The sequence below is a fragment of the Telopea speciosissima genome, chromosome 6 (assembly GCF_018873765.1).
Source record: "Telopea speciosissima isolate NSW1024214 ecotype Mountain lineage chromosome 6, Tspe_v1, whole genome shotgun sequence".
NCBI lineage: Eukaryota > Viridiplantae > Streptophyta > Magnoliopsida > Proteales > Proteaceae > Telopea > Telopea speciosissima.
In genome coordinates this window covers 63,063,678-63,091,245 of record NC_057921.1, presented here as the reverse complement: position 1 = coordinate 63,091,245, position 27,568 = coordinate 63,063,678, and the positions used below count along the sequence as shown (strand labels likewise).

At 37.5% G+C, this 27,568-nt stretch overlaps 3 protein-coding genes and 2 non-coding genes across 5 annotated transcripts; 2 read left to right on the top strand and 3 right to left on the bottom strand.

Annotated features, from left to right (window-relative positions):
* Positions 1-2,462: 2,462 nt before the first annotated feature.
* On the bottom strand, positions 2,463-2,536 carry TRNAN-GUU. Its single transcript has one exon. It is a non-coding gene; the product is annotated as a tRNA-Asn (tRNA).
* Positions 2,537-3,329: 793 nt separating this feature from the next.
* LOC122665050 (pectinesterase 2-like) lies at positions 3,330-5,071 on the top strand. Its single transcript, XM_043861107.1, has 2 exons — positions 3,330-4,206; positions 4,380-5,071. The coding sequence occupies exons 1-2, from the start codon at positions 3,330-3,332 to the stop codon at positions 5,069-5,071; spliced, it is 1,569 nt and encodes a 522-aa protein (XP_043717042.1).
* A 3,677-nt stretch (positions 5,072-8,748) lies between these two features.
* On the top strand, positions 8,749-13,165 carry LOC122666034 (vacuolar-processing enzyme). The gene is made up of 9 exons (XM_043862149.1): positions 8,749-9,003; positions 9,094-9,258; positions 9,327-9,483; positions 10,243-10,328; positions 10,447-10,646; positions 11,176-11,224; positions 11,500-11,709; positions 12,004-12,207; positions 12,902-13,165. Exons 1-9 carry the CDS (start codon positions 8,749-8,751, stop codon positions 13,082-13,084), a joined length of 1,509 nt encoding a protein of 502 aa, XP_043718084.1. The 3' UTR covers positions 13,085-13,165.
* A 1,968-nt stretch (positions 13,166-15,133) lies between these two features.
* On the bottom strand, positions 15,134-16,962 carry LOC122666312 (plasmodesmata-located protein 8-like). Its single transcript, XM_043862511.1, has 3 exons — positions 16,126-16,962; positions 15,431-15,541; positions 15,134-15,302 (listed from the first exon to the last, which is right to left on the bottom strand). The coding sequence occupies exons 1-3, from the start codon at positions 16,889-16,891 to the stop codon at positions 15,298-15,300; spliced, it is 882 nt and encodes a 293-aa protein (XP_043718446.1). The 5' UTR covers positions 16,892-16,962; the 3' UTR covers positions 15,134-15,297.
* An 8,279-nt stretch (positions 16,963-25,241) lies between these two features.
* TRNAI-AAU lies at positions 25,242-25,315 on the bottom strand. The gene has a single exon. It is a non-coding gene; the product is annotated as a tRNA-Ile (tRNA).
* Between the last annotated feature and the right edge of the window lie 2,253 nt (positions 25,316-27,568).

Here is a 27,568-nt window from a genome sequence, read left to right as displayed (position 1 = left end):
AACTATAGACGAAGGATCACACAAAGTTTGCCTAATCATTGAGTTGCCATTGAGTTATTGGATACTTGAATACGGAGTGAGCTTTTATAGATCTCTTTACAAATCTTATTAACTCACCAATCATTCTGTTTTTGGGTACGTGGGGTAAGTGGGGGAAGACTCAGATTTGAAATGACGTCAGCGTTTACGTGTGCAACATATTAAAACCATCTCGACAGCTTCCACATCGATGTGTTCAAGAGAGCAAGTCAATTAAAATTGGTCATCTATTCCTCAATTTAAATACCCTATTTTAATTTGTGCATAACCCAAACTCTAGGAGTAAGTTTGGGAGGCTGGTCATACATTTTTTTGTTGGATGGAAGGTTTTTGTATTTTGCTACAGAAAAAATGGAATCATTGTCAAGTTGGGAATCTGAATTGTACAATATCAGGACATATTTAGATCATGCAACGCAGTTAGGCTTGGAGATAAAGGAGATTTGGTGCACAAATGACTCCATAGTCAATGCTCTTCCATCCCCTTCTAACCATCCGTGGCCTTATACTTATATTAAAGACTTAATGTATATAAGTGATAGAAGTCAAAACAGTATCTTTACTTTGTATAAGGATAACCTCTGTTTAACTATAGGTCTTAATCTTGCCACTTGTACGCAAGACAAAAACTATGGTTTCTATTAGTTTTTTTAGTAAAATTACTGCTGTTCTTATATAAAAATAAAAAAAAAAAAAAAAAATTGAGATAAAAATCGTTCTCAAAATGGAACATGAATTTTATATATGTAGGAGTTTTTCCTCACCCATGAAGTCCTTTGACCATTTGGATGGTATCCAAAAAGTATTGAGGAATAATGGAGGTATTATTGATTTTGTTATGTGTGTTTTCAATTTTTGTATTCGTTTCGGAGATTGACCTGCTTTGATAATTTTGATAGTGAATCGAATGAGATTATTTTGAGGTTTATGATGGTAGTGGTATGGTACAATACGATCCGACCCGACCCAATGGATTGACTTGTTTGAAGGTGTATTAATATGTTTTTCGTGTCTTATTGTGTAAGTAAGTGAAACAAGTGAGATTTGGGGATTTTCTAGTTAGGATTTCTGAGTGAGAGTTCTTGCTGCCGTTCTCGTGTTTTTGAGAGATCTCCACGGTAATCTTCTTTCATTACATAATGAATCATTTTCAGCTTTGCCCGTGGACATAGTACATCATATTAGTGTGTGAACCACGTTAAATCTCTTTGTCATCTTTGTTTGTTCTTGTTTCATGATGTATGATAGGAAATTTTTCTCCTTTATTTATTATCTAGGCATTAGATGTTCTTCATCTCTAATTTGAGAAAACAAAAGGAGATATAGCAAAGAAAAAAGTTTTCCCCCACTCATAAAGGACGATTCACCTACAATCCTAGGTTTCACAAACCTTTATAGGGTTTTAGTATTTTCTGAAAACACCCTCGTGATGCCCTCTCCTACCCATTTGACACCCTTGGTGAATGACATCCCATTCACCGCGGGTGGTGGAAAATTCGGTCCGATAACAAAATCCGCTCATAATGGGTCAAAAAATACTAGTATGTATTACATAATGACAAATATATAGGAGTAAGCCAATTTTCGATATTGATTATTGACCGGAAAGGTGGACCCCATTCAGGCATCAACTTTACGATCGTACAAAAAAAAAAACTTTACGGGCCCTTGAGAGTAGGGGTGTAAATGAATAGCCGAAATCCGTTTCCGTATCCGTTTAGCACTATCCGAATCCGTCCGAAAGCTAAACGGATGCGGATACAGATAGGCTATAGCTATCCGAAAAGCTATATTTACATGTAAACAAATAAAATATCCGATCCGTATCCGTGTCCAGATCTGTTTAGCACTATCCGAATCCGTCCGATAGCTAATCGGATGCGGATGCAGATATAGCATTATCCGAGCCGAATCCGATCCGTTTACAGCCCTACTTGAGAGCACCAAAAGGCCTAAGATTATTGATGGTTTCAACTTTTAATGGTTCTAAGTTCAAAATTTTCCTCAACATGTTCCAAATCTTGTCATAAATTACAAGTAATAGTGTTACATGTGTTGACCTAAGGAAAATAGTTTTCTGTTCAGGAATATTACCTACAACAATACTCTCATAATAAACCTAAGAAAATAGTTTTTTGTTTTGTTGAGGAGAGAGATAGACACATGACAGTACATATTGGCATAGACCACACTCCTAGACAGACTTCTTTTTCCCTAAACCTAATGACTTTGACATTAGGTTAAAATGTCTAATTTAGAAACTTAAGCTATTATGTAGAGAGTGACAATTGATATATGTAAACATTCAAAATCCTAGAGTTTCTCAATGATTAATATTGATATTGGCCATGATCTATAAATTCCAAGTTTTGACAGCTAGAATTATAATCAGAAGAAGAAAATGTAAAAGAAAAAAATTTATACGCTAGAGGAAGGGTTTGAACCTTCGACCTTGTGGTTAACAGCCACACGCTCTAACCAACTGAGCTACTCCAGCAAGATACTTTTGTATATGGTAAGATTAAAAGTATTAATTTATTTTTCTGAAGAGAATGGCCATTCGCATTTCGTTTACTTCTTTTAAAAAAAGTCGTTCTTCAATTGATTGGACGGTCAACATCTATCCACATAGGAGGATTAGTTATAGATTTTAGAACGTCAACTTCAATTCGGTTGCGTATAAACCCTAGAGGCATTAGGCATTCGAATCTGCAGTTACGTGCGCTGCATAACCCCAATTTGCAGTCTCATTCAAATCGACAGCCAAGAGGACCAAACGCGTTTCATAGTTTGTCGCCGTCCCCTTAATGTTGAAAAGTCAAAAAAATAAAGAACAAAAATACGAAGCTTGGTCCGAGTTGGGTTCTCCTACACAATCCAACAGGTGAACGTATATCTAACAACCAACTATTTTGTCATTTACAAGAGAGAGAAGGAGTTTTTATGAAAACAAAATTAAAATGTGATCGAAGATGTATATTGATACGTGTAGATGATCCATTCTCGTTAGTCTCACTCTATTACAGTAAAACTTTTAAGCTTAAAAAAACCTTTTAAGACTTTTCCGAAAGTTCCATGGAAGTTCTACAAGGTAAAACAGAACTGCGCATCAACTCTCTTTTTCTTCTTCTTCTTATTAATTTTTTTTGCATTAGGTATTCTTCAGTCTTCTTCTGGCGATCCCATCGGCCAACCTGTCATGTGGTTCCTATCATGTATATATATATAGGTCTCCCTCCTCTCCCAATTCGAAAGACACAGTGTCCTTAAAGACCTAAGTAAGCCCATCAATGGCGACCATGAGAACCACAACACTCACTATATTCCTCACATTCATCTTTTTCTGCTCTACTCTTTCCTCCATCAACGCCGACATAGACTTGTTCTGCGGCAAAACCCCATACCCTGAAGCCTGCAAAACCTCCATGACCACCCATGGCCTTCACTCTTACAACCCCAAAGTCCATTCAGATTTCAAGAAAATGACTATACAAGCTGCCATGGAGCATACCCTACGTGCACAGACCCTCATAGAATCCCTCGGATCAAAATGTCGGAATGAGAAGGAGAAAGCTGCGTGGGCTGACTGTGTGGAGCTTCACAAACACAGCGTTCATCAACTCAACAGCACCATTAACCCTTACAACAACTGCACCGACTCCGATAAACAAACATGGTTAAGCACAGCCATCACCAACCTCGACACTTGCCGAGATGGTTTCTTTGATCTTAATGTCTCTGACTACCTTCTTCCTCTCATGTCTAACGACGCTTCTAAGATGATTTCAAACTCTTTGTCTGTTAACAAAGTTGAAGAACCTCAAGAGCAAACTTATGAAAATGATAAGTTCCCAACTTGGGTATCTCCCGGTGATCGGAAGCTTTTATCCTCAAGATCTACGTCTGTAAAGGCTAACCTCGTTGTAGCACAAGATGGGTCCGGAAGGTATCGCACCATACAAGCTGCACTTAATGCTGCAGCGAAGACAAATAGAGGAAGTAAGAGGTTTGTCATTTATGTTAAGAAAGGTGTTTACAGGGAGAACCTTGACATTGGAAGCAGCTTGACCAACATTTTGCTCGTTGGAGATGGGCTCAAATACACAATCATCACCGGTAGCAGAAGTGTAGGTGGAGGTTCCACCACCTTCGGATCCGCAACAGTTGGTAAGTAAAATATTATGTGCCTAATGGGCCCTACTCTAAGTGTATAGGATAGGTTAAAAGGCTTGATTTAATGTGTTCTATCAAAGCTCTGATACCACTTGTTGGGACTTGGCCGGGTAGAACTCATCCTTAAAAGCTAGCTGTTGTACTTAGTTTAATTTTATGATTCTCAGGTGTTGTCGGAAAAGGATTCATGGCACGGGGAATTACAATCCGTAACACTGCAGGTCCTCAGAATAATCAAGCAGTGGCTCTCCGTTCAGGTGCTGATAAATCAGTCTTCTATCAATGTAGCATTGAAGGATATCAAGACACACTCTATGTTCACTCACAACGTCAATTCTACAGAGAGTGTTACATTATAGGGTCAGTGGATTTCATCTTTGGTAATGCAGCTGTAGTGTTACAAAACTGCATGATCTACGCTAGGAGACCCATAACCGGTCAGGAAATTACGGTGACGGCTCAAGGGAGAACCGACCCGAACCAAAACACTGGAATTTCAATTCATAACTCTAGAGTAATGGCTGGTTCGGACCTGGCTCGAATTCAGAGCTCGGTTAGAGCATATTTGGGTCGACCATGGAAGGAATACTCTAGAACTGTTTACATGCAAACCTATCTTGGTTCATTGATAGATCCGGCTGGTTGGTTGGAATGGAATGGTAATTTTGCTCTAAATACGTTATATTATGGAGAGTACAAGAACTCTGGGCCGGGTTCGTCTACTGCTAGGAGAGTGAGGTGGGGTGGGTATCATGTTATAACACAAGCATCTGTAGCATTACAGTTCACAGTAGGGAGATTTATTAGCGGTAATTCTTGGTTACCTGCCACCAGCGTGCCTTACACATCGGGCCTTTGATATATGACGAGTCTTCTAGACAACCTTGCTGTATGACTTGTGGTATATGCGATGGACGGCTGTGATTTGTTAATTAAGCTGATGAAAACTTAAAATAGTTGTTTTGTTGATTATTTTATTTTATGTTTGTATTTGTTGTAACATCCTAATAAGTGGATTTGTTAAAGTGTAGAGGGGCAGAAGCAAAAAAAAAAAAAAAAGTGTAAGGGACCACAAGAAGGGATTAATGTCATGGCTTGCACGTTTTGGTAGTGAAAACTGAAATAAATTGTAGTATTCTTTTGTCACAATATGATACTGTAACCCTTTTTATTATTATATTTTTCTTAATTACTTTCGCTAATAATTTTTTATTTACTTAGATAGCCTTAAAGTGACAAAAGTGGTCACTGAGTTTCTCCATTGCAATCTAGTAATCACGGGTTTGAGTCGGGAAATAGTCTTTCTCTGAAGCGGAGACAAAGCTATGTACATTATGACATTCCCTAGATCTTGCAATGGCAGGAGCTGCATGCATTGGATATGCCTATTTTTAGATAGCCTCAATCTAAATTTATGAAAGCTTAATCTAAGAAAATTGTAATGACGCACGGTAGTTTATATATTATATAAAAGGCATTTTATCATCAAAATCCCTCAAGGTCTCAAATAATTTGCAACTTACTTTTTTAACCGTTCTAGTATCACATATAATTTTTTCGAATGAGAATTAAAGAAGCACACATTACATTCAAATCACACCTTTTGGTTCTGTAAATGTAAAATTGTAAACATGTAATGCTAGCATATATAATATCCATTTGTATTTTCTGATAAGTCTGTCTTATTTTAAAATTTGATTGTAAGATGGGTGTAAGGCCCTCCTCCCTCTACCATATTGACCCATCCACATTTATCTATGCCATGTCATTTGGCAAATGGTGACCAAAACCACTATTGTTAAATGAATCTTTATCCCCTCTAGTTCCTTGTCCGACTAGTTCACCAATTCCTCTAACATGGGGGGGGGGGGGAAACTGGGCTAGGCTGGGCAAAGAACTGGAGGAGATAATTTTCCTTGTTAGAGAATGAAAACATAAAAATTAGGGAAAAAGAATGTTGTCTGGTCGTGTGGTCCGTGCACCCAGATAAAAGAGAGTTTGAATTTACCACTCAACCTTATTTGAAATCAAATTTTCTACTCATGTTGATGCCCCTATGAGTCCTCTCATTGGGTCCTACGTTAGTGTAGGGGCTACACGGCCCGATATGAAAAACCATATTAAATGACTTTCAATTTTTTTAAAAATCTTTTTTACTCTTACATTGATTACTTATTAAATAACTTGTAAGAACACGACACAATGGATAAAAAAAAAAAGTAAGATTACTATAATAAGAATTTCTCTATTATTAAACTCCTATACTTTATTGTAAAAGTTGAAAATATCCTTCCTAATGCTAATTCAAATTAAGTGTTTTTTTAATCAACAATTAAGTGTTAGATCTTCTAAAATTTGGAGATTCCCTCTTCACCATGGCGAAGAGAAACTCTCCATATGAGAGAGAGGGAGAGAGGGAGAGAGAGAGTTGTTGAAGGCAAAGAATAATGTTGAAGGTGTTATCAAAAAATAATAACAATAATAATAATAATATTGAAGGTGATATCATTTGCTCAAATCGTGGAAGGTAGGGAAGCCTTATCTATTGGTCTTTTATGGTTGGTGGGGAAGGGAGATAAAATTTCTGTTTGGAATGATAACTGGATTCCTTCGGCTAAGAATTTCAGAATCTATTCTCTCAAACCGGACAATTGTCCAATTGAGAAGGTGGAGGACTTGATTGATGCTCAATCAAGATCGTGGAAGATTGATTTGTTGGATGCTTTTTTTCTACCTATTGATAAGAAGGCTATTCTTAAAATCAGCCTTAGTTTGTTCCCAAATGAAGACATTTTGGTGTGGGGTGGAGCTAAATCCGGCAAATTTTCAGTGAAGTCTATGTATCATTTGCTCAAAAATAGGAAGGATTTGAAAAGCTCTAACCGTTCCTCCTCTTCCTCAACCTCTCATAAGAAGTATTTATCTATGACAGATATCTATTGGAGAAGAATTTGGAATGCCAAGACTTTGCCTAAAATTAAGCTGTTTTTGTGGAGAAGTTGCGCTGATGGAATCGCAGTGGGTCAAGGTTTCCTTGTTAGAAGAATCCCCATCAATCCGGCTTACTATAGATGTGGAGAGAGGGAAGAATCCGTGGGCCACACTCTTCTTACTTGTTCTTTCGCCAGGGCGATTTGGTTTGGTTCATCCTTATCCATGTTAACCAACTTTACTTATTCTGATAAAATGAGTGATTGGTTCCATTGTTGGGATGATTTATTTGGGAAGGATAAAAAAATGGCGCAAGAGAGGTTTTCTATGGCTTCGTTCCTCGATCCGGTTTATTTGGAAGGCTCGAAACCAACGATCTTCAACAACCTTTGTTGGTCTCCTCAAAAGTGATCTCTATGGCTGGAAGGGCTTTCAATGAATTCTCTGAGGTTTGTTTTAAGTCTAATTCGGTCCCTCTGCGTTTATTCGTTCTCCTCTCCTCCTTGCGGCGTCCCCTCCTGTTGATCCTTTTGTGAAGGTAAATTGCGATGCGCCGGGTGAAGAAGACCAATAGAGGAGGTTTAGGAATCATTATCGGGGATCATATTGGGATTCCCCTTCATGCCTTTACTGCGGGTTTTGATGGGGTCTCAAGTCTTTTGGGCCGTTGTTTAGAACCGGGCTTCTTCAAGCGGAGAAGTGTGGTTTCTCTTCCATTGTGGTGGAGTCGGATTGCTCAAATTTGATTAGCCAAATTAACTCTAAAAGCTTCGAATTGGAGATCAGTGGGGTGGGATTTGATATCCTTCAGCTTCAAGGTTCCATCTTTGTAATTTAGATGTCACTGCTTGTATCGACTCGGTTTCTCAATGAATTTGCTTTTTACCCAAAAAAAAAAAAAAAAGGCGAAAAATAGATTAAGGAAACATTAAAGAGGTGGTGTGGGGCCGTGGGGGGAATTCTCTTTTAACGGTAGAGATGGGGTGGAGTTAGATGAAATGGACTTGTAATCTTTAAGGCTTTAGTTTATCTGTTTATGGATTATGGAAACCTTCATGAATTTGGATTTTTTCGAGATCCTACTAAAAATTGAAAAGAGGGCCAGTCCGTCATAAATCGAAAGTCCAGAACCCAATAGAAGTGGACAGGAAGACCCATGTGTCATGGAGTCATGACTGATGTCTCATTTGTGGGTTGCTGTAGGCCCATTACCCAAGACGATCGTTTCCCAGAATGAACAACAAAACGAAATCAGCAATGCCCACACCTCCGCACGCCATCGGATAAAAAGCCGCAGATTGTGAACCCGTCAACTCCGTCCGCAGGGACTCTATCCATTTTAGAAGAAACTTACGAAACTTATTTACACGCGTCAACGTCATATCTTGCCATCTATGCATGTACCTGACACGTCCATGCTTCTATTCAGCTTTTAGTAACGGTCGTTCTTCTTTTAAGACGCGAACCACGGAGTCAGTGTTTCTCTCTCACACTCTCCTCGCTCCTTGCTAATTTGTCCTCTCTTAGCAGCTCTGAAGTCTATGACTTCAGTTGCCGGATTTTCAATCTCCGGTGGTCTGGGTTTAGTTAAGTCTAATAGTCTAAATGGCCAAATCCTGGGTAGCTAATAATACTAGTATTCGTATTACTCTTGCTAAGAAACCGCCTCTATTGCTGCTGCTGTTGTTTCTACTGGTCTCCACCATTGTAGGCGGTGGAGCTGCTCGAAGAGAGAGGTGGGAGTCAATCATTAAATTGCCCACGGAGAAGGAAGATTTGGGAGTAGAGGAAAAGCGAAATGGGACGAGATGGGCTGTTCTTGTTGCTGGTTCTTCTGGTTTTGGGAACTACCGGCACCAGGTATGTATATCAAAATCATATTCATAGGGTTTTTTTTTCTTCCCCCTTCTTATTCTTCTTTTTCAATCTAAATTTGTTCTTCACTTACAGGCAGACGTATGTCATGCGTATCAGTTGTTAAAGAAAGGGGGATTAAAGGATGAAAACATAGTAGTGTTTATGTTCGATGATATCGCCAAGAACGAATTGAATCCCAAACCTGGAGTCATCATCAACAATCCCAATGGCTCTGATGTTTATGCCGGCGTGCCTAAGGTCGATTGCTTCTCTCTCTTTTGGTCCGGGTTCGAGTTCATATTAATGGATATTATATATTATTTCAGGATTACACTGGGAAACAAGTTACTACCGAAAATTTGTACGCAGTACTCCTTGGACAAAAGAATGCCGTGAAAGGTGGAAGTGGGAAGGTTGTCGATAGCAAACCTGATGATCATATCTTTATTTTTTACTCCGATCACGGAGGCCCAGGAGTGCTTGGTTAGTATTTCAATCTTTTTCGTATTCCTTTACAGTCTTTGGTGATGAATGGGCAATTGGGCATAGTACAGATTTGTATATTAAGTCCTGTGCAGATTGGAAATTGGCTGTTAATGAGGGGCTTTTCGTTTTTTTTCTCTTTTTTGCGCATTTATTTTCCCTAACTAGTTTGTTATTGAAGATTATGTCTTATTTTTTATATTTGAGAAAATAAGCATAATTACATATGTTTTAACACTTATTAATGGGTAGGATGATTTAAAACAACAGAGATAAAGATTAATTACAGTTCTTGTTGTTATTATTTTCATGACCGCTATTTACTTTATATTTTTCTGATGGAAAACAGAACTTCATTCCATTAAAACAGAGATAATACAACCGAAACAGCCAGGTCTATACAGAAGCTTGCAAGGAATACATTTGGATATAAATATCTGAAAGGCTGGGATTAAAAAAAATATAATAATAATAATTTAAAAAAAAAAAAAAAAAAAAACAAACATACACGTTCTATCACATCATAACATAGCTAGTTCCAAGAATACAGCCAATTTCTATCATTCCAAAACCTTAATTTTATTTCTTGCAAGAACTCTCAATTCTTCCAAATTAAGTACATAACAACAAAGTTAACCAAGAGTGCAAATCCATTATAACAAGGTTTTCTAAATGGTTTACTTTCATTCTTTTTTTTACTCTGCTAAATGATGAATATGGAGGTTCAATGTTTATTTAAGGACTTGTGATTGTTTTCAGGAATGCCGAATATGCCTTTCCTATATGCTAAAGATTTCATTGAGGTCTTAAAGAAGAAACATGCAGCCGGAAGCTACAAAGAGATGGTGGGAGAAATGTTCTTTCCCTTGGAGAGTTTAAATAGAATCAAATCCTTTTCTTACTACAAGCTGTCATCTCTTTTTTGTTTTTTGGGTGTTGGGGGGGGGGGGGGTGTTCATACAGGTTCTATATATTGAAGCATGTGAGAGTGGAAGTATTTTTGAAGGTTTGATGCCAGAAAACCTAAATATTTATGTTACAACAGCATCAAATGCCCAAGAAAGCAGTTATGGAACTTACTGTCCTGGGATGCAACCACCTCCTCCTCCAGGATATATAACTTGCTTAGGAGATTTGTATAGTGTTGCATGGATGGAAGACAGGTAAATGGTATGAACTTCAGTTAGTGACGGGGAAATCATAATATCTTTCTTCTTCATCCCTTCCCCCTTTGAGTAAAAACTGTATTCCCATTATTAGTTTCATCTTATTATTAGTTGGTTGTTAGGTGTAGAAGTAGGGAGTAACTTCTTAGAAGTTTGTAGCTTTCTCTTTTGAAAAACACATAATTGCTTAGGATTGAAGACATGATCAATTGATGGGAATCAAGCTAAGATTTAAATGCATAGACTGATTATTTAAAAATGGTATAAACTAAATTTTGTTTCCACATTTGGATTTGATTTGACCTGGGAGGCATAGGCTTTATTTTGAGACTTAACCAACAGAGTATGTTATGGATATAAGGAAATGATCCATGGAGGGGATCAACACTTCAGCAGATATCAGTGTGTAATTCTTCCTAGATCTCTAATGTATAGGAAATATACATTTAAACAACTGTGTATATCTTGCCTTGGCATTTGAGTTTGAATTAATTTTTCTTCTTTTATGTATGTGTTTTTTATGCAGTGAGGCCCACAATCTAAAGAAGGAAACAATTCAACGACAATTTAAAGTGGTATGATTTACACTTCCACTTTTGCTCTTTAGTTTCATGAATGGTTATTTCTAATTATGTACATCAAATATGTACATAATGACCAAATGGTCATGGGTTCGTGTCTGGAAAAAGCCTCTCTATGAAAGCAGGGGGTAGGCTGATCAGTACATTATGACCCTCTGCAGATCCCGTAGTGGCGGGAGCCTCATGCACTGGGTATGCCCCCTTTTTTTAACCCAAAATATCCATAATCTCCATCTAAAGTATTATTATATTTTTTTATTTTTTAATAGGTAAAAGATCGGACTTCCAATTTCAACACTTACAATAGTGGATCTCATGTGATGGAGTATGGAAACAAAAGCATCAAAGCAGAGAAGCTTTGTCTGTATCAAGGTTTCAACCCTGCCAATGATGATGCCACTGAAAATGAACTTTACGCGAATACCCATATGGAAGTTGTCAACCAAAGAGATGCAGATCTTCTCTTTTTATGGCATAGGGTGAGCACAATTGTATACTTGCTTCTACCTTTGCAACTACCAAGTGTGACTAGGTCTTTGGATAAACACCTAATTTTGTAAGCCTTGATATGAAAATTTTCCCCAGTCTGGAGTGGTTACATGGGTCCTTTATAGAAGCTAGGAGTTTTAATTCTAATTTGTTGACATAAACATTTGGAAGACAGTCTGTGAAGGATAAGTTAATACATTTCTTCTTCTTCTGCTTCATGGATCTCTTTCTAATTGGAGTTTATGTGATCTCATGCATCGTAATGATGTCTACCTATCTTGTAGTACAAAAAAACGACGGAAGGATCCCAAAAGGAGGAAATTCTGAAGCAACTTACAGAGACAATGATGCATAGAAAACATCTTGATGGTAGCATAGAGTTGATTGGAGGGCTTCTCTTTGGGCCAGGAATTGGTTCCTCTGTCCTTGGTGCTGTGAGACCATCTGGTCAACCGTTGGTTGATGACTGGGATTGTTTGAAAGCAATGGTAAGTAGTCTTTATCTTATTCCTTTTGCACATTAAGGATAGGTTAGTTTTCTTAAGAAATGGGACCAAGTGACAGAAACCATGGAGGCAGAGCAATAAGTCTGCTTCATCAGGGTCTCAGAATGAACTCACATTTAATGGATTAGAGTAACTTGAATGGGATCTTCTTTTCTCCTCCCCCTTCCCCCTCTTAAGGGTATGCTTACCATTTGTTTAACTAGTATAGTTCATCACACCCCTGTAAGTTTGTTCCATTTGTGTTCCATCCATTTATTAATGGGAAATGAATGCTGCCAGGTTGCATAGCGCCTCCCTGTCTATAATCTATTTCTTTTCTCCCTCTTATGAAATGACATATCTGCTCTTAATAATTGTGGGAGGAGTGAGATGGACACAGGAGGTGCTAGCGTAAACTATGCAGCCAAACAAGAAACTCAAATCTCTTAATTTAGTTATTCAATTTAACTAGTATAGTTCATCACAGTATCACACACATCTGTAAGGTTATTCCATTGTGACCTAGTGGTTGCAGATTTGAGTGGGGAAAAAGCCTCTCCACGAAGAAGTGGGGATAAGGCTGCATACATTATGACCCTCTCCAGACCCTGCAGTGGCGAGACCGTGTACTGCGTACACCTTTTTTTTTAGTTCATCAGACACCTGACCTTTTTAAACATATGAATGTTCCTGACAGGTGCTGTTGTTTGAGACCCATTGTGGATCACTGACTCAATATGGGATGAAGCACATGCGAGCATTTGCAAACCTGTGCAACAAAGGGATCCCACAGGAAGCAATGGAGGAAGCCTGTATGGAGGCATGTAATAGTAAGAACTTGGGGACATGGAGTCCTTCTAGTCGAGGTTTTAGTGCTTGATTAGGTTGAATACGGAATTTCTTATAAATAAACTTTGATGTTAGTCTTAGTTAGATTTCTTTTTCTCTCTTGGTCTTTGTATATACTTTCTGTCAATGGATGGTGGTCAATGTAGTATCTGCATCATAAATAAAGTGGGCCATTTATTTTTTAAAATTTAAATACACTAGAAAATGTAGTTGCCCACAACATTGCAAGATGGGCTTTAAATTATCCCCACAAGGGGTTGTGGGAATCTTCTTTCCAGCGGTTCTTCTACAGGTTGTATGTCACTTTTCTGCCATTAGAGCCTTAATATAATCTTCCTAACAAGTGGGTTTGCACCTGTCTATGTAGGGTTTAATTTTGAACAACCTCGTTCAGCTATTTGCTGGGATTGCAGCTTGTTAGTTGTGGGTTCACAACTTGGAAATAGCTTTGGTTTTACTGTAGTGATAATCGTTTAATCCAAAAAATTAACAATTGGCATCAGAGCCAAGGTTACCTGAATAGGTTCACTTGGTAAGTTGTTTGTTGTAATTGATACTATCGTACTACATCTATTTCCTCTATCTTGGATGTTGCAAGGGATGATAAAAATGGAAAAGATCACCAGTATCTAAGGGTATGTATGGTAACCTTTCAAAGAATGGATTTTGGTGTTTTTTTCTGATTTTAGGGGTAGAATTGAAACAGATTATGTATGGGTTGTCTGGTCCATTCTTGTGATTTTTTGAAACAGACCAGGTGATAAAATAGATTCTGGCAAGCTTTTGAGAAAAATAGTGTTTCTCATATTTTAGAATTAATTCTATCAAATTTTTGGTGAAAACACATGGACTTAAGTGAATCAAGGGCATTGATGAATTTTACCATCAAAACATAACAAATCCTAAAATCTAGCCCATTTGCTCAACTCGACCTGTGCAACTCTCAAGTTTTTTTTCTTCAGGTTTTTTGGTTCCAAGTTACTGTTCTTTAATGGCTTCGAACTCCTTGTCACGTTCTCGTCCAGCTTGCTTCTCTGAGCGAGCCCTCTCACGTGCCTTGCTCTCTTCTTCCCGTTCTCTCTCGCGGTTGCGCCGCTCCGAATCTCATTCTCGTTCTTACTCGCGGTCACAATCTCTGTCACGGTCACTTATTGAGGCCAGGTAGCATTCTCTTTCATGTGAAAGTGATGCGAGAGAGAGAGAGAGAAGGGGTAAAGCTAAGGTGTAGGAGAGGGATAAACCGGAAAAAAAAAAAGAGAAGGCGAGCGAGGAGATTCATTACCAACCCCAAAAACAAAACAAAACAAATTGAATTGTCGAGAGAAGGAAGGGGAAGAAATGGCATTGGGGACGTTGAACTTGAATATCCACCATGATCATCATCATCGTCATCGTACAAATGTACAATATTGATATTACAATACCCTATTACCGTCATCCCCTCTACTACCTCTGTGGGCTTCTACTTGAATCACTGCTACTCTGGTAATTACGTCGATTTTAGCAGCGACGGCGGCTGTAGGGCTATGATAGCAGTAACATGAGGAGGAAAAATAGGAAGAACAAAGAGGTCAAGTCTGAAGTCCTTGAAGAGAAGTTGTCCAACTCGTGAGTTTCGGTCCCCATAGATTTTTGCAACACTTCCCCCTCTTGATCTAACCGAGGATAACGTCCTATCGAAATCCAATCTAATGTATCCCTAAATTAAATTTTATGTTATGAGAAAAACAAAATCGATTCTAGAATAAGGTTTGCCACACAGTATTTGTTGGTACAGAATTACTCCAAAAATCTAAAAATAGAAAAAATCGATTCTAACTCAGAATCAATTTTTTGAATCAGAATGGTTGCCATACATACCCTAAGAGTTTCTCCAACAACTATCAAGAAATCAACAAGTGGACATATTATCAGGATTTGGAAATAAAGTAATCTGGTCTCTCTCCTAAAAATGAAAAGAGAGTTCTAAAGGAAAGTTGAGAATAATATCTTTTGTGCTTCTTGCAGCTCTTTTGAAAGGGAATGGCGGTAAGAGAGTCACTTTTATGACCAGAGATAAACCATAATATCACCTTTTTGATGCACTATCATATTATACTAAACGAATAAATTAGAAAAAGATTAAAATTTGGCACAAAGAAGAGACATTTAATTATGAGGAACATGAACCCTAGAAATTGTAGGGCCACACACCAGTCTTCTTCAGTGCGGTCTGGTCACCATCTTTGTCCCATCATCATATTCTTAGTCTGCATTTAGAAAAGCATATATAGAAGGTAATCAGTTACTGTTTGATACATATTTTACCAAATTGGTTTAGTAATACAAAGAAGTAGGTAAAGAAAAGGGGGTGAGAACTGAGAAAGCTGGAACTGACCACACAATGCTTTTCGCATAAAGGAGAGAAGGACGACAATAACGGCCAGACCGGCCAATGACCCAGCGATGATGGCTATCGACTTACCGACTTGGTCTTCTTTGGAGGAATCTGAGTATAATCACCCCAACAACAAAAGCAAAACCATTTTGGAATTAAACTTCTTCTGTGTAAAATACTCACAAAATCTTATCCATGTTCCTCATATCAATCATATGAGGGACTGATGTGAGTTGATATGATCTTGGGTTCGCTCATCTTATAAGCCAGTTTATTAGGTCGAATTGTCCTAAGAGAGAATTTCAAGTGCATGACAGGATGGTTAACTATAAAGAACAGGGGGGAGGTACTGTACCCTGATCAAATCCCCCCTTTAGCTTCATAGATAAAGGAACTAAATAGTGGTTTGACTCTTGGGGAACCTTTCAAGTGGGCTCCCTTCTTATGTCTTATAGCTTTCTTTTTTGGAATGACTGCCAGTGATGAGGATATCCTCTCCTAAAAAGCTACATTGGGTGTCTAAGTGCTTCTTTTGAATATCTACAGTAATTTCTTAGTGTTCAAGTTCTCTGAAAGGACATTCTACATATGAGATTTTAAAAAATATTTCAGAACTGAAAACTAGAGAAAGATGAATTCCAAAAAATGAAAATTTTAAACCAAAAAACAGAGGAGGGGAGGTAAATGAATTGCACCTGAGGAAGAATCATAATAACCAGAAGCCCAATACTTAGCATAACACTTGGCCAAGTAAACATCAGCAGATGCTACAGAACCACAAACATTCTTCAGCTTTGAAACAGCTTCAGAGAGACAAGATGAGCAATCTGCAGAATTCAAATCCCCCAAACACTGAGCCACACCTTCCACCAACCCCAAAGTACTAACTCTGAAACCAATTGCAGTCTGCAAGTCTGCAAGAACATCATCTCTACGTCTATAGAATTCAGGATCATTGGTGCTACTTCGACTACACTTTTTGAACATAAGGTTTGTGTCTAGCTTCCCTAAGAAATCGAAGCTTTCATATCTTACAAAACAACCATCCAATTGTAAACTAGCTCCTTTGCAGTAAGGACAGAGCAGACTGATCTGACTTACAGCGTTTTGGGTACAAGCAGCACATTGTGTTGTCTTCAAATCACCTCTGCACTGGTAAAGACCATAGGCTGAGGTGTCTGTAGAAGTGGAAGTGCCGTTTCCGATGGCAAAGCTGTTGAAAGCAGATTGAGAACCTGAACTAGCAATAGATGATAATAGAGAGTTGAGGTTGGCCTCAAAGGGTGAGTTGGGTTGGTATTTCTCTTGAGAGCAGCCTCCATAGATGAAGATATAAGCCTTCACTTGGTGGGCACCCAAGAAAGAGAAAAAAAGGAACAGAGAAGAGAGATTCAGAGCTAATGAGATGGCCTTGTGGAAGTAGTAAGGGTGTTGAAGTTGAAGGTTCCTCTTCCTCCACATCTTTGATCTTTCAATTCTCTGTTTTTTTTAATAAATTTTTTTTGTCTTCCTTTCAATTTGTTTGTGATGTGCAAAGCCCTGGCTGGAGATGGGCTTCATGGTTGATGGGTTTTGTGCTTTTTCGTCTTTAGGCTTGTGGGGCCTTGACTTTGAAGAGAAGAGCTCACCTCTGTGTCCCTACTTTGTAGTTTCTACTAGCCATTTGGTCTTGCTTTTCCAAATTTTTTATTTTTTCATTTTTTGGTAAAGCCACTTGGTCGGTCTTGCTTCCCCTAGAGTTAATGTTCAATACCTGAATTTTCTCCTGGGTCAATAGTAACAGATTCAAAAAATCGGGTTGGACCATTTGGTCGAACCAAAGAGGCAATCCAATGGTCTGCAGACTCCATGTGGATGGTGCTTCTTCATGAACAATGAAAAATAGGGAAATTTTCAACGACCCCCCCTCAGTTGGACCCTGGAATTAATGCCACCCCATTAAGTGCCTATATATCAATTTGGACCAAAAAACAAACGGGGTTAACTGTGTGTAATGGAAATGACTAAATTACCCTCTATACTAAAATATTAAAAAACAAATGATAAAATAGAAAAAAGGGTTGGGGTTTTCAAGGGTGTCTTTTGGACCATTAGATCTGAACAAATAAATCTTAAGTGTTGATTTGGAATAAAACATAAGTTTGGGAATCCACTCTTCCTCTCGAAACCCCATTCCCTCCCTGACCTGCATTTCGCTCCGGCAGCTTTCGTCCCCGACTCCATGCCTCTGTCGTATTTATCCTCCAATAAATCAGTAGCCATTTGTTTGTCTGGGTATAAATAAATAAAAAATCTACGAAGGCAGTCATGGCTGCCATTAAGGGACAGGGAGACTGGCAATGGTGGCTGCCGGGGTGAGGTCGTCCTCCCTCATGTGACCTGTGATCGCTTTAATAAAAAAAACCTACAGAAACGGACAGCAGGGTGATTGGTTAAAGGGCAGCGACAGAGATGATCGCCGGAGTGAATATCTCTCTCCGGTAACCTGTAACTGTTTAGATTTAAAAAAAAAACTGGGCAGCCAGGCTGCCATAACCGTGATGCTCTCATGGGCCAGCCCCAGCCGGACTTCCCCTTTACCAGTTTTGTTGCGGTTGCCGGCCTCTCCGGCAACCTGCAGATTTAAAAAAAAAAACAAATTCTGCAAGTCACAGGATGGGTTAGGTAACCGAATTTGGAAGAATGAGTATTTTTTTGGGTTGTTTTTCCGGCAAATGGACACCGACCGAAGTTTCATTGTTGTTTGCCGTGGTTTTTGAAAACCGGAGCACCGTCGGGTGAAGCCGCAGTTGGCGGCGATTTAACTCCAAAGTATCCAGGCACAAGTATTGATTCCCATCTTTCCATTTCTTCCATGTTGAATCAAACCCTAAACGATTTTAAGATGAATGTTGAAAAAAAAAAAATTAGAGAAATCAGAAGAGAGCAGAGGGAAACCCTTCTTCTTGGTTCGATTCAATTTCTTCTTCCTTTCGATCAAAGGCGAGCATGAGTCCTTGGGAAGATCCATTTGAATTTTTTTTACCTAAATCTGAATCCATTTGCAGGTTTGGGGGAAACGATTTGAGGAAGATAGAGGGCATTTTGGTCAGATGACTTAGTTCACTTGTTTTAAGGAGAAGGGCAAAATAGTCTTTTAAAAAAATCTAACCTGCTCACATCACTAATTAACAGTTCAAAGACCTTTTCCGTTAGTTTTTGGGCCCATATTGATATATTGGGACCTAATGGGATGGCATTAATTCCACGGTCCAACCGAGGGGGTGTCGCCGAAAATTTCCCTAAAAAACAAGGGTTGGGGTTTTTCGTCCGAGTGCAGGGCCAATAGAAGTGCACGCGATAGCATCATCAGGGAGAAGATTTCTATCTTTCATGGGGGTGGGACGATCATTTTGTCCCATCCACGCTCTCAGATCTAAAAAATAAATCTCTTCAAATAATTTCTTCTATTATCTCATCATTGATACCATGGCTTGCTTATATACACTTCATCTTTAATACCATGGCCCTTGTTGTACACTTCATCATTAATACCATCGAAAGGGATGTAAGGGCTAGTGCATGGATTTTTTCCCAAAATAAATTAACAGAGTTTGCGATTGCCATTGGATAAGACTCTAAGGGTAGTAGTGTCAGACTCCATACAATAGGGATGAGATTTATGACCTTCAATTCTCTTTAGTACCATGGGTTAAGATAAACCTTATCAAAGAACAATAGAGATCAATAAAGCCAAGACCAAAAACGTTTTGTTTTGGGACTGGGGTTTTTCTTCTTCCACATGTGAAGGAAAACTTGGATGGTATTCTGGTATTTCTCTCTCTCATTTATAATGGTGATGTGATCATATGATTGAACTCTTGAATTATAATTATATTTCTAATCACAGTAATGGAAGAAAAAATACCCTTTCCTAATGCACTGGTACACTTGGAAGTGAAGGGAGTGAAGGGAGTGAATGTGGATTCCCTCTACACCCAATGTAGAGTAAACCTGATCCAGACTTTTTTCATTTTTTGAACAAAGTTTTCCTTCACCATGTGATGAAAATTCAACCACCATCTTAGGATTCACAAAATCCTTATAATTTTTTAGTATATTCCCAAAATACCCTCCTAATACCCTCTCATGCCCATCAAGAAACCCACGATGAATAGATTCCCATTTACCAAACTCTTGTTTTTTTTTCCTTGATTGAAAAGAGCAGCTAGTTTCTAGAACTAGCAGTTGAAGGCTCTTGAAGCCTTGTCAATGAAGAAATGGACTATGAAGTATGAACTGAGACAGGGTACATACATGTGGGTCTACTGGTTCTTTTGATCTGAGCGTTCCATAATTTTTGAATTGAGTCGTAAATGTGGTAAAAAAGAAGATTCACCATATGAAACTTTCAATCTGCTTTACACAAAGGCAAAGGCAGAGCATTTATTTAATGAACTTTAGGTCAATTGATGATTCTCAGGGTCAGATACTGATCTGATGGGTCACTGATCCTCCCATCTTGGCCGTTCAATCCTAACAATTCTTGATTCGTTTATAGATCCGTTTGATTCGAATGAGAATTTTGCTAATGGCCGGGGAATATATTCTTAATTCTTGGATAGGACACCTCAGTGTCGAATAAATTTGGTTCCCTATCCTGGGGGTGTGGTGTGGGGTGAGTGCCTTTGGATTTTGGAATGTTTGGAATTTTGATCCAAACCCAATAAAGAGAATTGGAAGAAAAGTGTTCATTACTTTTTTGCCCGAGCGAGGGTAAGGCAGTCTTTGTACGTTCCGTTGTGTGTAGGGCGCACATGAAAGTAGGGACAGGCGGAAGTAGAGGATGTGGATATCGTCCGATCCACTAGGAACCCTTTGTCCATATTTACTTCTTCTCACATCTTTTATATCTCCAAAAATTAGGGAGGTAACTGGGCCTTTCATTGAGTTAGTTTGCCTGGTCCAGTCCAAACAGGAAAACTAACAGTATGGGCTGGGCTCACCTTGTTTCGGCTTCAAGGCCCAGCCTGAATCATGAACCGTGTCGAATTTACAGTATGGGCTGGGCTCACCTTGTTCCACCAATCCCTATTTATAGGTGGCCCTAGTATCTGCCACCTGGTAGATTAGGAGACCCTTCTCACATGTCAAGTTTTGGCATCAATAGTGTTGTTCACATCTTGATATAATTGTATCAAGAATACATTAAAAATGTTAAATTTTTTAAAAATAGTTGAAAAGAAATTGCTGGTTGAGAATACCAGAGAAAGTCCTAGTAAATGAGAAGGTAGATTATATGGTTGAATTTGATGTTGAAATTTGACAAATGGTCTATCTAGATCCCTCACTACAAGACTGTCAATTTGAGACCGGAGCCGATAACCTTCCAGAATTGACCTGCTAAAATCTCAAACTGACCATTCCATTATTCAATGGGATAGTTTTGGGAGCTGATTTTGGGACCAATTATTACATGGGATGAGTTGATAACTGAAAGACCAATAAGGAATCGGCTAGAACCCGAACCATTCGGGTTCATTTCAGAAGCATATATATTTATTTAGGGTTAATAAATAGTTAATTGTCATAATTTATATAAGAGGGTTATGTTGCGATTACAAAGAAAAGCTAAGGGTTATGCCGTGAATTGTTATTACTTATGAAGATTGAGAATTAAGATAATGAGACTTAAGTTCACGACTCACGAATTAGGGTTTCATATTGTTTTGAGGCTTGAGTTTTGGACTGAGGAGTAACTGAAGAGGAAGTATTGCGGTCCCCTTATTAAACTGGACTGGATCCTAGTTTCGGAATCATTTAGTAAACCAAACAGTTCTGGGATTGATCAGATCGGATTCCAAGCCTGCTATTTGCCTGATGGTCCTTTATTCAAGTCTATTACCATGATGAGTTGCGCCAATTCCTCCGCTATGCTTCCGAGGAAGTTATCGTCCCAATTACCTAGAACTGTTCCATTTGATCTGTTCAAGGTTCAAACCAGCTACATTACCCTCTCATCACATGGGGCCATGTCTCAGCTTGATCTGCTGAAGGGCATTGTAAATAATCTTTTTCCATGTTAACTGTGTAACTGTTAACGTTATAACCTTTACCACCCAAGGGTATCTAGAGAGAGAGAGAGAGAGAGAGAGAGAGAGAGAGAGACGATTTCTATTATCTAATCTCATTCTGCATATATAGTTATAACATCTTCCATGGGCCAAGCCCAGTAAACGGCATGCTGCTCTGAAGTGGTTCTGGGCTTATGCAGAGTCTAAGCCAACTGGAAAATGAGCTTTCCCAACTCATTTGGGCCCATTTAAATTTGAATTACTAATAAGTTTTTTTTCCTCCCACACAAGAGCCTTTTAATAATAATAATAATAATAATAATAATAATAATAATAAAATCTTAATTCACATGCAAAGAAATAAGAAAATTAATACTGTGGATAGATTTTTAGGCATCAAGAGGAGAAAAAATTCTGCGGTTACACTTGTAGCAGAAATGTTCCTGCGCCCCTATGGGCAGCCAAGGAAATGAAATAATTCACTTCCCCTTTGGATTCATAAATACTCTCATAGGTTTTGGGATTTTCAAAAATACCATTTAAGATCCCACTTCCTTGACTACCAGCAGAGTAAGTGGAACATTCCTACTACATGTGTATCAGCAAAATTTCATCTATTAAGAGATGCTGAAGGGAAGAGGGCTTGAATCATAACTGACAGATGTCATTGAAATGATGCTTATCTACCGAAAACAAAAAATAAAAAAAAATTGGAATTAGGGTAAGGAGGAATTCCCTTTCCAGTCAAACTAAAAGTTGTTAATTAATAAAAAGAGGTGAATAAGAACAGTTTTTCTTAGGTAATGAAAGTATATGGAATGGAACCCGATTTCGTTTTTTTACGAACACTTTGATGATGAATGAGATTAAGTCTTAATCTCTTCTACTTTAATCTATCTATTTGTCTCTTCAGATATATATCCATTTCTCTAAATCTATTTATTTTTTCTTTCCCCTTTTGAGTGTGTGGTGTGCGTGTATCTAAAAGTTGATTAATAAGAAACGTGAGAAGCTAATTAACATATTAATTAAGGTCCCAAATTAATTCGATCGGATCCAATTCATCCACCTGCTCTCTATCTATAATTCTATATATGCCACAAAATTAAAGACTTACCGTACCAAAATTGTTTAAAGAAGCCAGCAAAATGATCAGATTAAAGAAAAGGAAGGAAAATAAAAAAGCAAAACAAAACAATTATTAGTAATAATATTTCACTTTATTCGTTAATGGATATACACCATTCATTCATTCATTTTAGATATATATCATCGATCCTAAAGCTTTATGCCCACCACTGGCCACTTGTATTATAGAGATAGAGACTATTCTAAAGGGTTCCACAACAAGAAGATGGAAACAAAATTAGAACGGGAGGATTACAAATACTTTTCTTTAAACTTTATGGTTGGAATGGAATGCCTTTTTTGTTTTTTGTTTCTCACATTGGTCTCTATTCTTATTTTAACTCATTTGCTTGCTTCCTTTGGGATTTTATTTGGTTTGATTGTGTTCATATTTTTATCATTCGAGAATGCAAAATCGACCTAGGATGGATTCTAAGAATGCATGTCAAACACAATATTCGAGTAAAATTTATGGGCGAGAGAATGCTCCCCTCTAGAGCCTGCACCTGCGTTGATGACCAATAGGAGCACGCGCAAGAATCATTCTAGATGGGATTTTCGAATTTCTATATATGAATAGTGCGGTACTTTCGTGCACTTCTATGTCTAAGAGCAGAAGTTACGTGGGCCTTACGACGAAGTAGCTAGTGTTCTTTTCCTCAAAATTTATATATATAGTAATCTATCCAATGATTGATTTGACCTAATTGAAATTTCATGTGGTTCAAAAAGGTACATTATGAAGGAATCGTTTGCTTCAAAAGGCCATATAAATTAAAGACATCATTTTTCATATTTTATAGGTACATTGAAAAGGCACACCATTTCAAACGTGTCAATTAACCAACTTATGGAAGTAATTTTCATATCTCTCTCCAAGTGATGAAATCTGGAAGTAGGTAAAATGTGAGTTAATGAAATCCATGAAGCAATAAAATATGGTGATTAATTGAGACTTCTCTTGTGACCTTGATTATTAAGGTCATGTTTGTTTCGTTGTAAGTGTTTCTATGCAATAAATAGAGGTTCAGGGAAATAAAGAGAGTGCAATACATATTTTTAATTTTTGAAAACCATATTCTATCTATGCATTAAATAAATTTTAAAAATAAAACAAAAAAAAATTAAAAAGAAGTTACAAATTAATCCTTAGTTTCACCATTTTGGTCACAAGAAGTTGTTCCCTCTAATTAAAGATAAGAAGTTTCTATGTAAATGAAACCTATTATTCTATTTTTCAAATAATTTTGTCTTGAGTACCAACAAGGATTTTTTTTTTTTTTTGGGGGTAATTGGACAAGGACATCCCAACCCTGAAAGTACTAGAGAATTTAGCTTCTATATGCTATATGATAGAGGTGGAGGTAGTAGCGGCGGCGATGGTTTAGAGGTAGTGTTTTATTTTGAACATGAAAATAAAACAAAAACGTGTTTTTGGGCCATGTTTCTATTCCAGAAATATGACTTTTTGTATTTCTGTTGCTGGTTAAATTTCTGAACAAAAAGAAAAAAAGGTGTTTAGTAATGCATAATAAATTATATTTCTTGGCTAGAAAAGAAACAAAAACGTGTTTGTTATGCACAATCATTTTTGTTTCTAGAACTTCTATAAAATTTCAAAAAAATCAAAAAATTGGTGGCAATAGGGGGTGTTGTTGTTAGTGGCATTGATGGAGATAGTAGTGGCGTCAATGGTTTAGAGGTGGTGTTTTATTTTGAACATGAAATTACTGTTTTGCCCATCAAATTTATCTTTTGCTCATTAAAGAGCAATACCCCCCTAATTTCTTCCTTTATTTAAGGAATAGAGAAGCATCAAATTGGAGTTTTCCTCTTTTTTTTTTTTTTCTATTTCTTAGTAAAATTTTTTTTTTATCCTGATTTATTCTCAGGAATGAAAAAAATAGAACGGATGTTAATAAACGGATTTCTCTTATTTGAAATGAATTACACTGGGGCCATGCACCATGCAAGTTGTGTCGTCATGGGTTCCACACTACCTTGAGAATGGGGATGGAAAAAGCTTAGCGCGCAGTAGTGGAAATTAAAGAGTGTTATGGAAGTCAGAAATGGAAGCGGTGTTAATTAAAGGGAAGAAATGGATTGAATGATACTTATTGCATCGTAGCAATACTTGTTGAAGGATGCGATGATGAGAACGAGGAAGAGTTGGTCCCCGCCACGATTTGATCGATCTTTTTCTTAGACACTGTTCCATATATGGTTTATCAAAAAAAAAAAAAAAAAAAACTGTTCCATATATGGCTTTATCTTTGTTTCTCATCAGATGAGGTGGAGGAGGAGAAACTTATTGATTTGAGAGCTTTAAAAACGACATTTTGTGAAAACTTTGAGACTTTGAGACACAGAAAAAAGAGGAATGTGGGGATCAATGGATGCGCGCTTTAGACAGGGGAAGATCGATTTTTCTAGCTAATCTCAACATTTGAATTTTTCTTTGATTCATCTCCCCTTGGGTTTGATACTTTGATGAGAGCGAAGGCTTCTTTTATTGTGCCGGAAGAGACGAGGAAAGGGCAGATGAAAAGCTGAGGGTGGTGGAGGAAAATATGGATAATTCCATTAATTTAAAGATTTACAGGGAAAAATTAAAAAAAGAATTAAATATTTGGCCTATACAGGTCTCGAACCTGTGACCTTCGCGTTATTAGCACGACGCTCTAACCAACTGAGCTAATAGGCCTTGATATTATTATTAATTCAGTTCAAAAATAAAATATTTATAAGGGAGCATTCTTTGTGGAAATGTGTAGGGGCCGCGCGTGTAACAGTCAATAAGAGCACACACACTAACATCTCAGGGTTAGAATTTATACTTTTCATAAGGGTGGAGCGGTCATTTTGCCCCCACTATGTTTGGGAGAGTGGCCCCTACGCTCCCCCACATAGGACAAGGTGCTAAAGTACTACATCACAATGGCTCAAGGAACATTTTTTGTACGTCTAATATGAGAACACTTATAATTAGGGAACACTTATTAGTACATGTATATTAAAAGAGACTATTTTCCTTCATCCACAATCAAGGGACTGAGGTATCGTGTTCGGATAGAGTTAGGCAAGTATCGAGAAACCTATTACCGATAATTACATTTATAGCAAGTGGTATTATCAACTTTGTATTAGAAGGGCAAAGCATTTATGACTCTAGATGGGTGTATGTTTTTTTCACCCTAGTGTTGGAAACCTTTTTCCTCTCTTAAAAGGTAAATGTCCCCACACTATGAGTATGGCAAGTGTGTCAATCGGTGCGGTTCTGATTATTCAATTTGGTTGCGGTGTGATTTACATTTCGATAAAGTGAAATCAAAACCAAACCGAATAGGAATAAGGCAAAATCAAAATCGTTTAGCATACGGTCCGATTTTTCCAATTTCTATTCGGTTTTCGTTATCCGATTCACAATCGATTTACATGCGGATTGTGTAGTATCGGTAATGGGAAACAATAATGAAGACAACCTTGGTTTTCAAAATGTTTATGTTCTCGTGTTTCTCCATTCTCGCCCGGTTTCTCTCACTCAACATATTTCCCATGCCTATGTGATATAAAAAATAAAAATAAAAAAAATTCCCATCTTCACCTGTAATTCTTTTCCTTTCCTATTCTTTATTTTCCCATTTTTTTGTTCTTTTCCACTCTCACATGATAAAAAAATTATTTCTTCTATTAGTAATTAAGGGTTTGTTAATCCATGTTATCCTCATCCATCATTTTCAATTCGTGTTTGAACAAATATAATATATAGTTCACTCAAGACATTTTACTTATTTTATGTTTCAACTCTGTTTCAATAATTTTTATTTATTAAAATAATTATTATGTTATTAATTAATCCAATTGATGCATGACCTAGTATTCGAGTAAGAGGTACCGATTTCTATTCGATTCTTCCTCGGTTTAGAACCACGATTTTAGAGTGCAAATCCAAATAGAACCGAAAAGACAAACTATAAATTCAAAACTGGATCATTTTTCTACAGTGCAGTTCGATTCGATCGTAAACGATCAATTACGGTTCCAATATTCTGTTCCGGTTCCATTTTGACACCCTTAGTGTATGGTTTATTTGATTGATTTAACCACACTATTTTGCCCATTTGCCCCTAATGGTTCAAATATGGTATAATCTTAGCCGGTAATGATTGGATCCGGTATCTTCTACTAAACATAGATATCCGTTCTCTGATAGTAAGAAACATCATTATCTTATAAATTTACCGACCCATGAATGTTTATGGGGAGGAATAAATGAATAAGTATGGATTAGGAAGGTTGGCTGCAATATTGATGGTAACCTTTTAACAAACAAGAACCCATCCTCCCTCAAAAAAATCTTTTCTTACCAATATTAGATTGGCCAATTACAACTTATTAGACTTCTTCCCAAAATTATTAAATGATACTTGCGCATTGATCCTTCCCCTTGCATGTTTTAGTCTTCTACCAATTTATTCAAAGTAGCCTTTATTTTTTTCAAAGCTTTGAAAAAAACATGTATCACATGAAGTTTTTTTATTTTTTTTTATTTTATGAAAGGAAAACTTAGAATTACTTAAAATAGTTCAACATAAGTCATAATTCTATAAATAAAGAAATAAAAAATAAAAATATTCGATTAAGTTTTCCTCAAGTTATGGTGAAAGGATTATACTATATCTTTTGGGTGTGCAGGAGAGGGAATTATCAACTTTGTCCAATAGAGAGATGTTTTAAGACCCTAGGATGGTAGCTGAATCCTACACTACTGAGTATATGAAAATTTTGGATCCGACTCCTCTCCACTGAATGTAGAGCTCAATGAGGCATCTGACGGATGGATTGTGCCAAGCACATCTCAACACATGCCTAGTTAACCGCTGAGATATGTGCAATACAACCTAGTCGTCGAATTCCTCATTGGGCTCTCCACTCAATGCGGAAGAGCCCAATTCGA

Coding starts and splice junctions, on each gene's coding strand:
- LOC122665050 (XM_043861107.1), top strand. CDS start 3,330: ATGGCGACCATGAGAACCACAACACTCACTATATTCCTCACATTCATC. Junction 4,207..4,379: donor CTTCGGATCCGCAACAGTTG/GTAAGTAAAATA, acceptor TATGATTCTCAG/GTGTTGTCGGAAAAGGATTC.
- LOC122666034 (XM_043862149.1), top strand. CDS start 8,749: ATGGCCAAATCCTGGGTAGCTAATAATACTAGTATTCGTATTACTCTT. Junction 10,329..10,446: donor CCGGAAGCTACAAAGAGATG/GTGGGAGAAATG, acceptor GTGTTCATACAG/GTTCTATATATTGAAGCATG. Junction 10,647..11,175: donor GTTGCATGGATGGAAGACAG/GTAAATGGTATG, acceptor TTTTTTATGCAG/TGAGGCCCACAATCTAAAGA.
- LOC122666312 (XM_043862511.1), bottom strand. CDS start 16,891: ATGTGGAGGAAGAGGAACCTTCAACTTCAACACCCTTACTACTTCCAC. Junction 15,542..16,125: donor TTATTATGATTCTTCCTCAG/GTGCAATTCATT, acceptor GATTATACTCAG/ATTCCTCCAAAGAAGACCAA.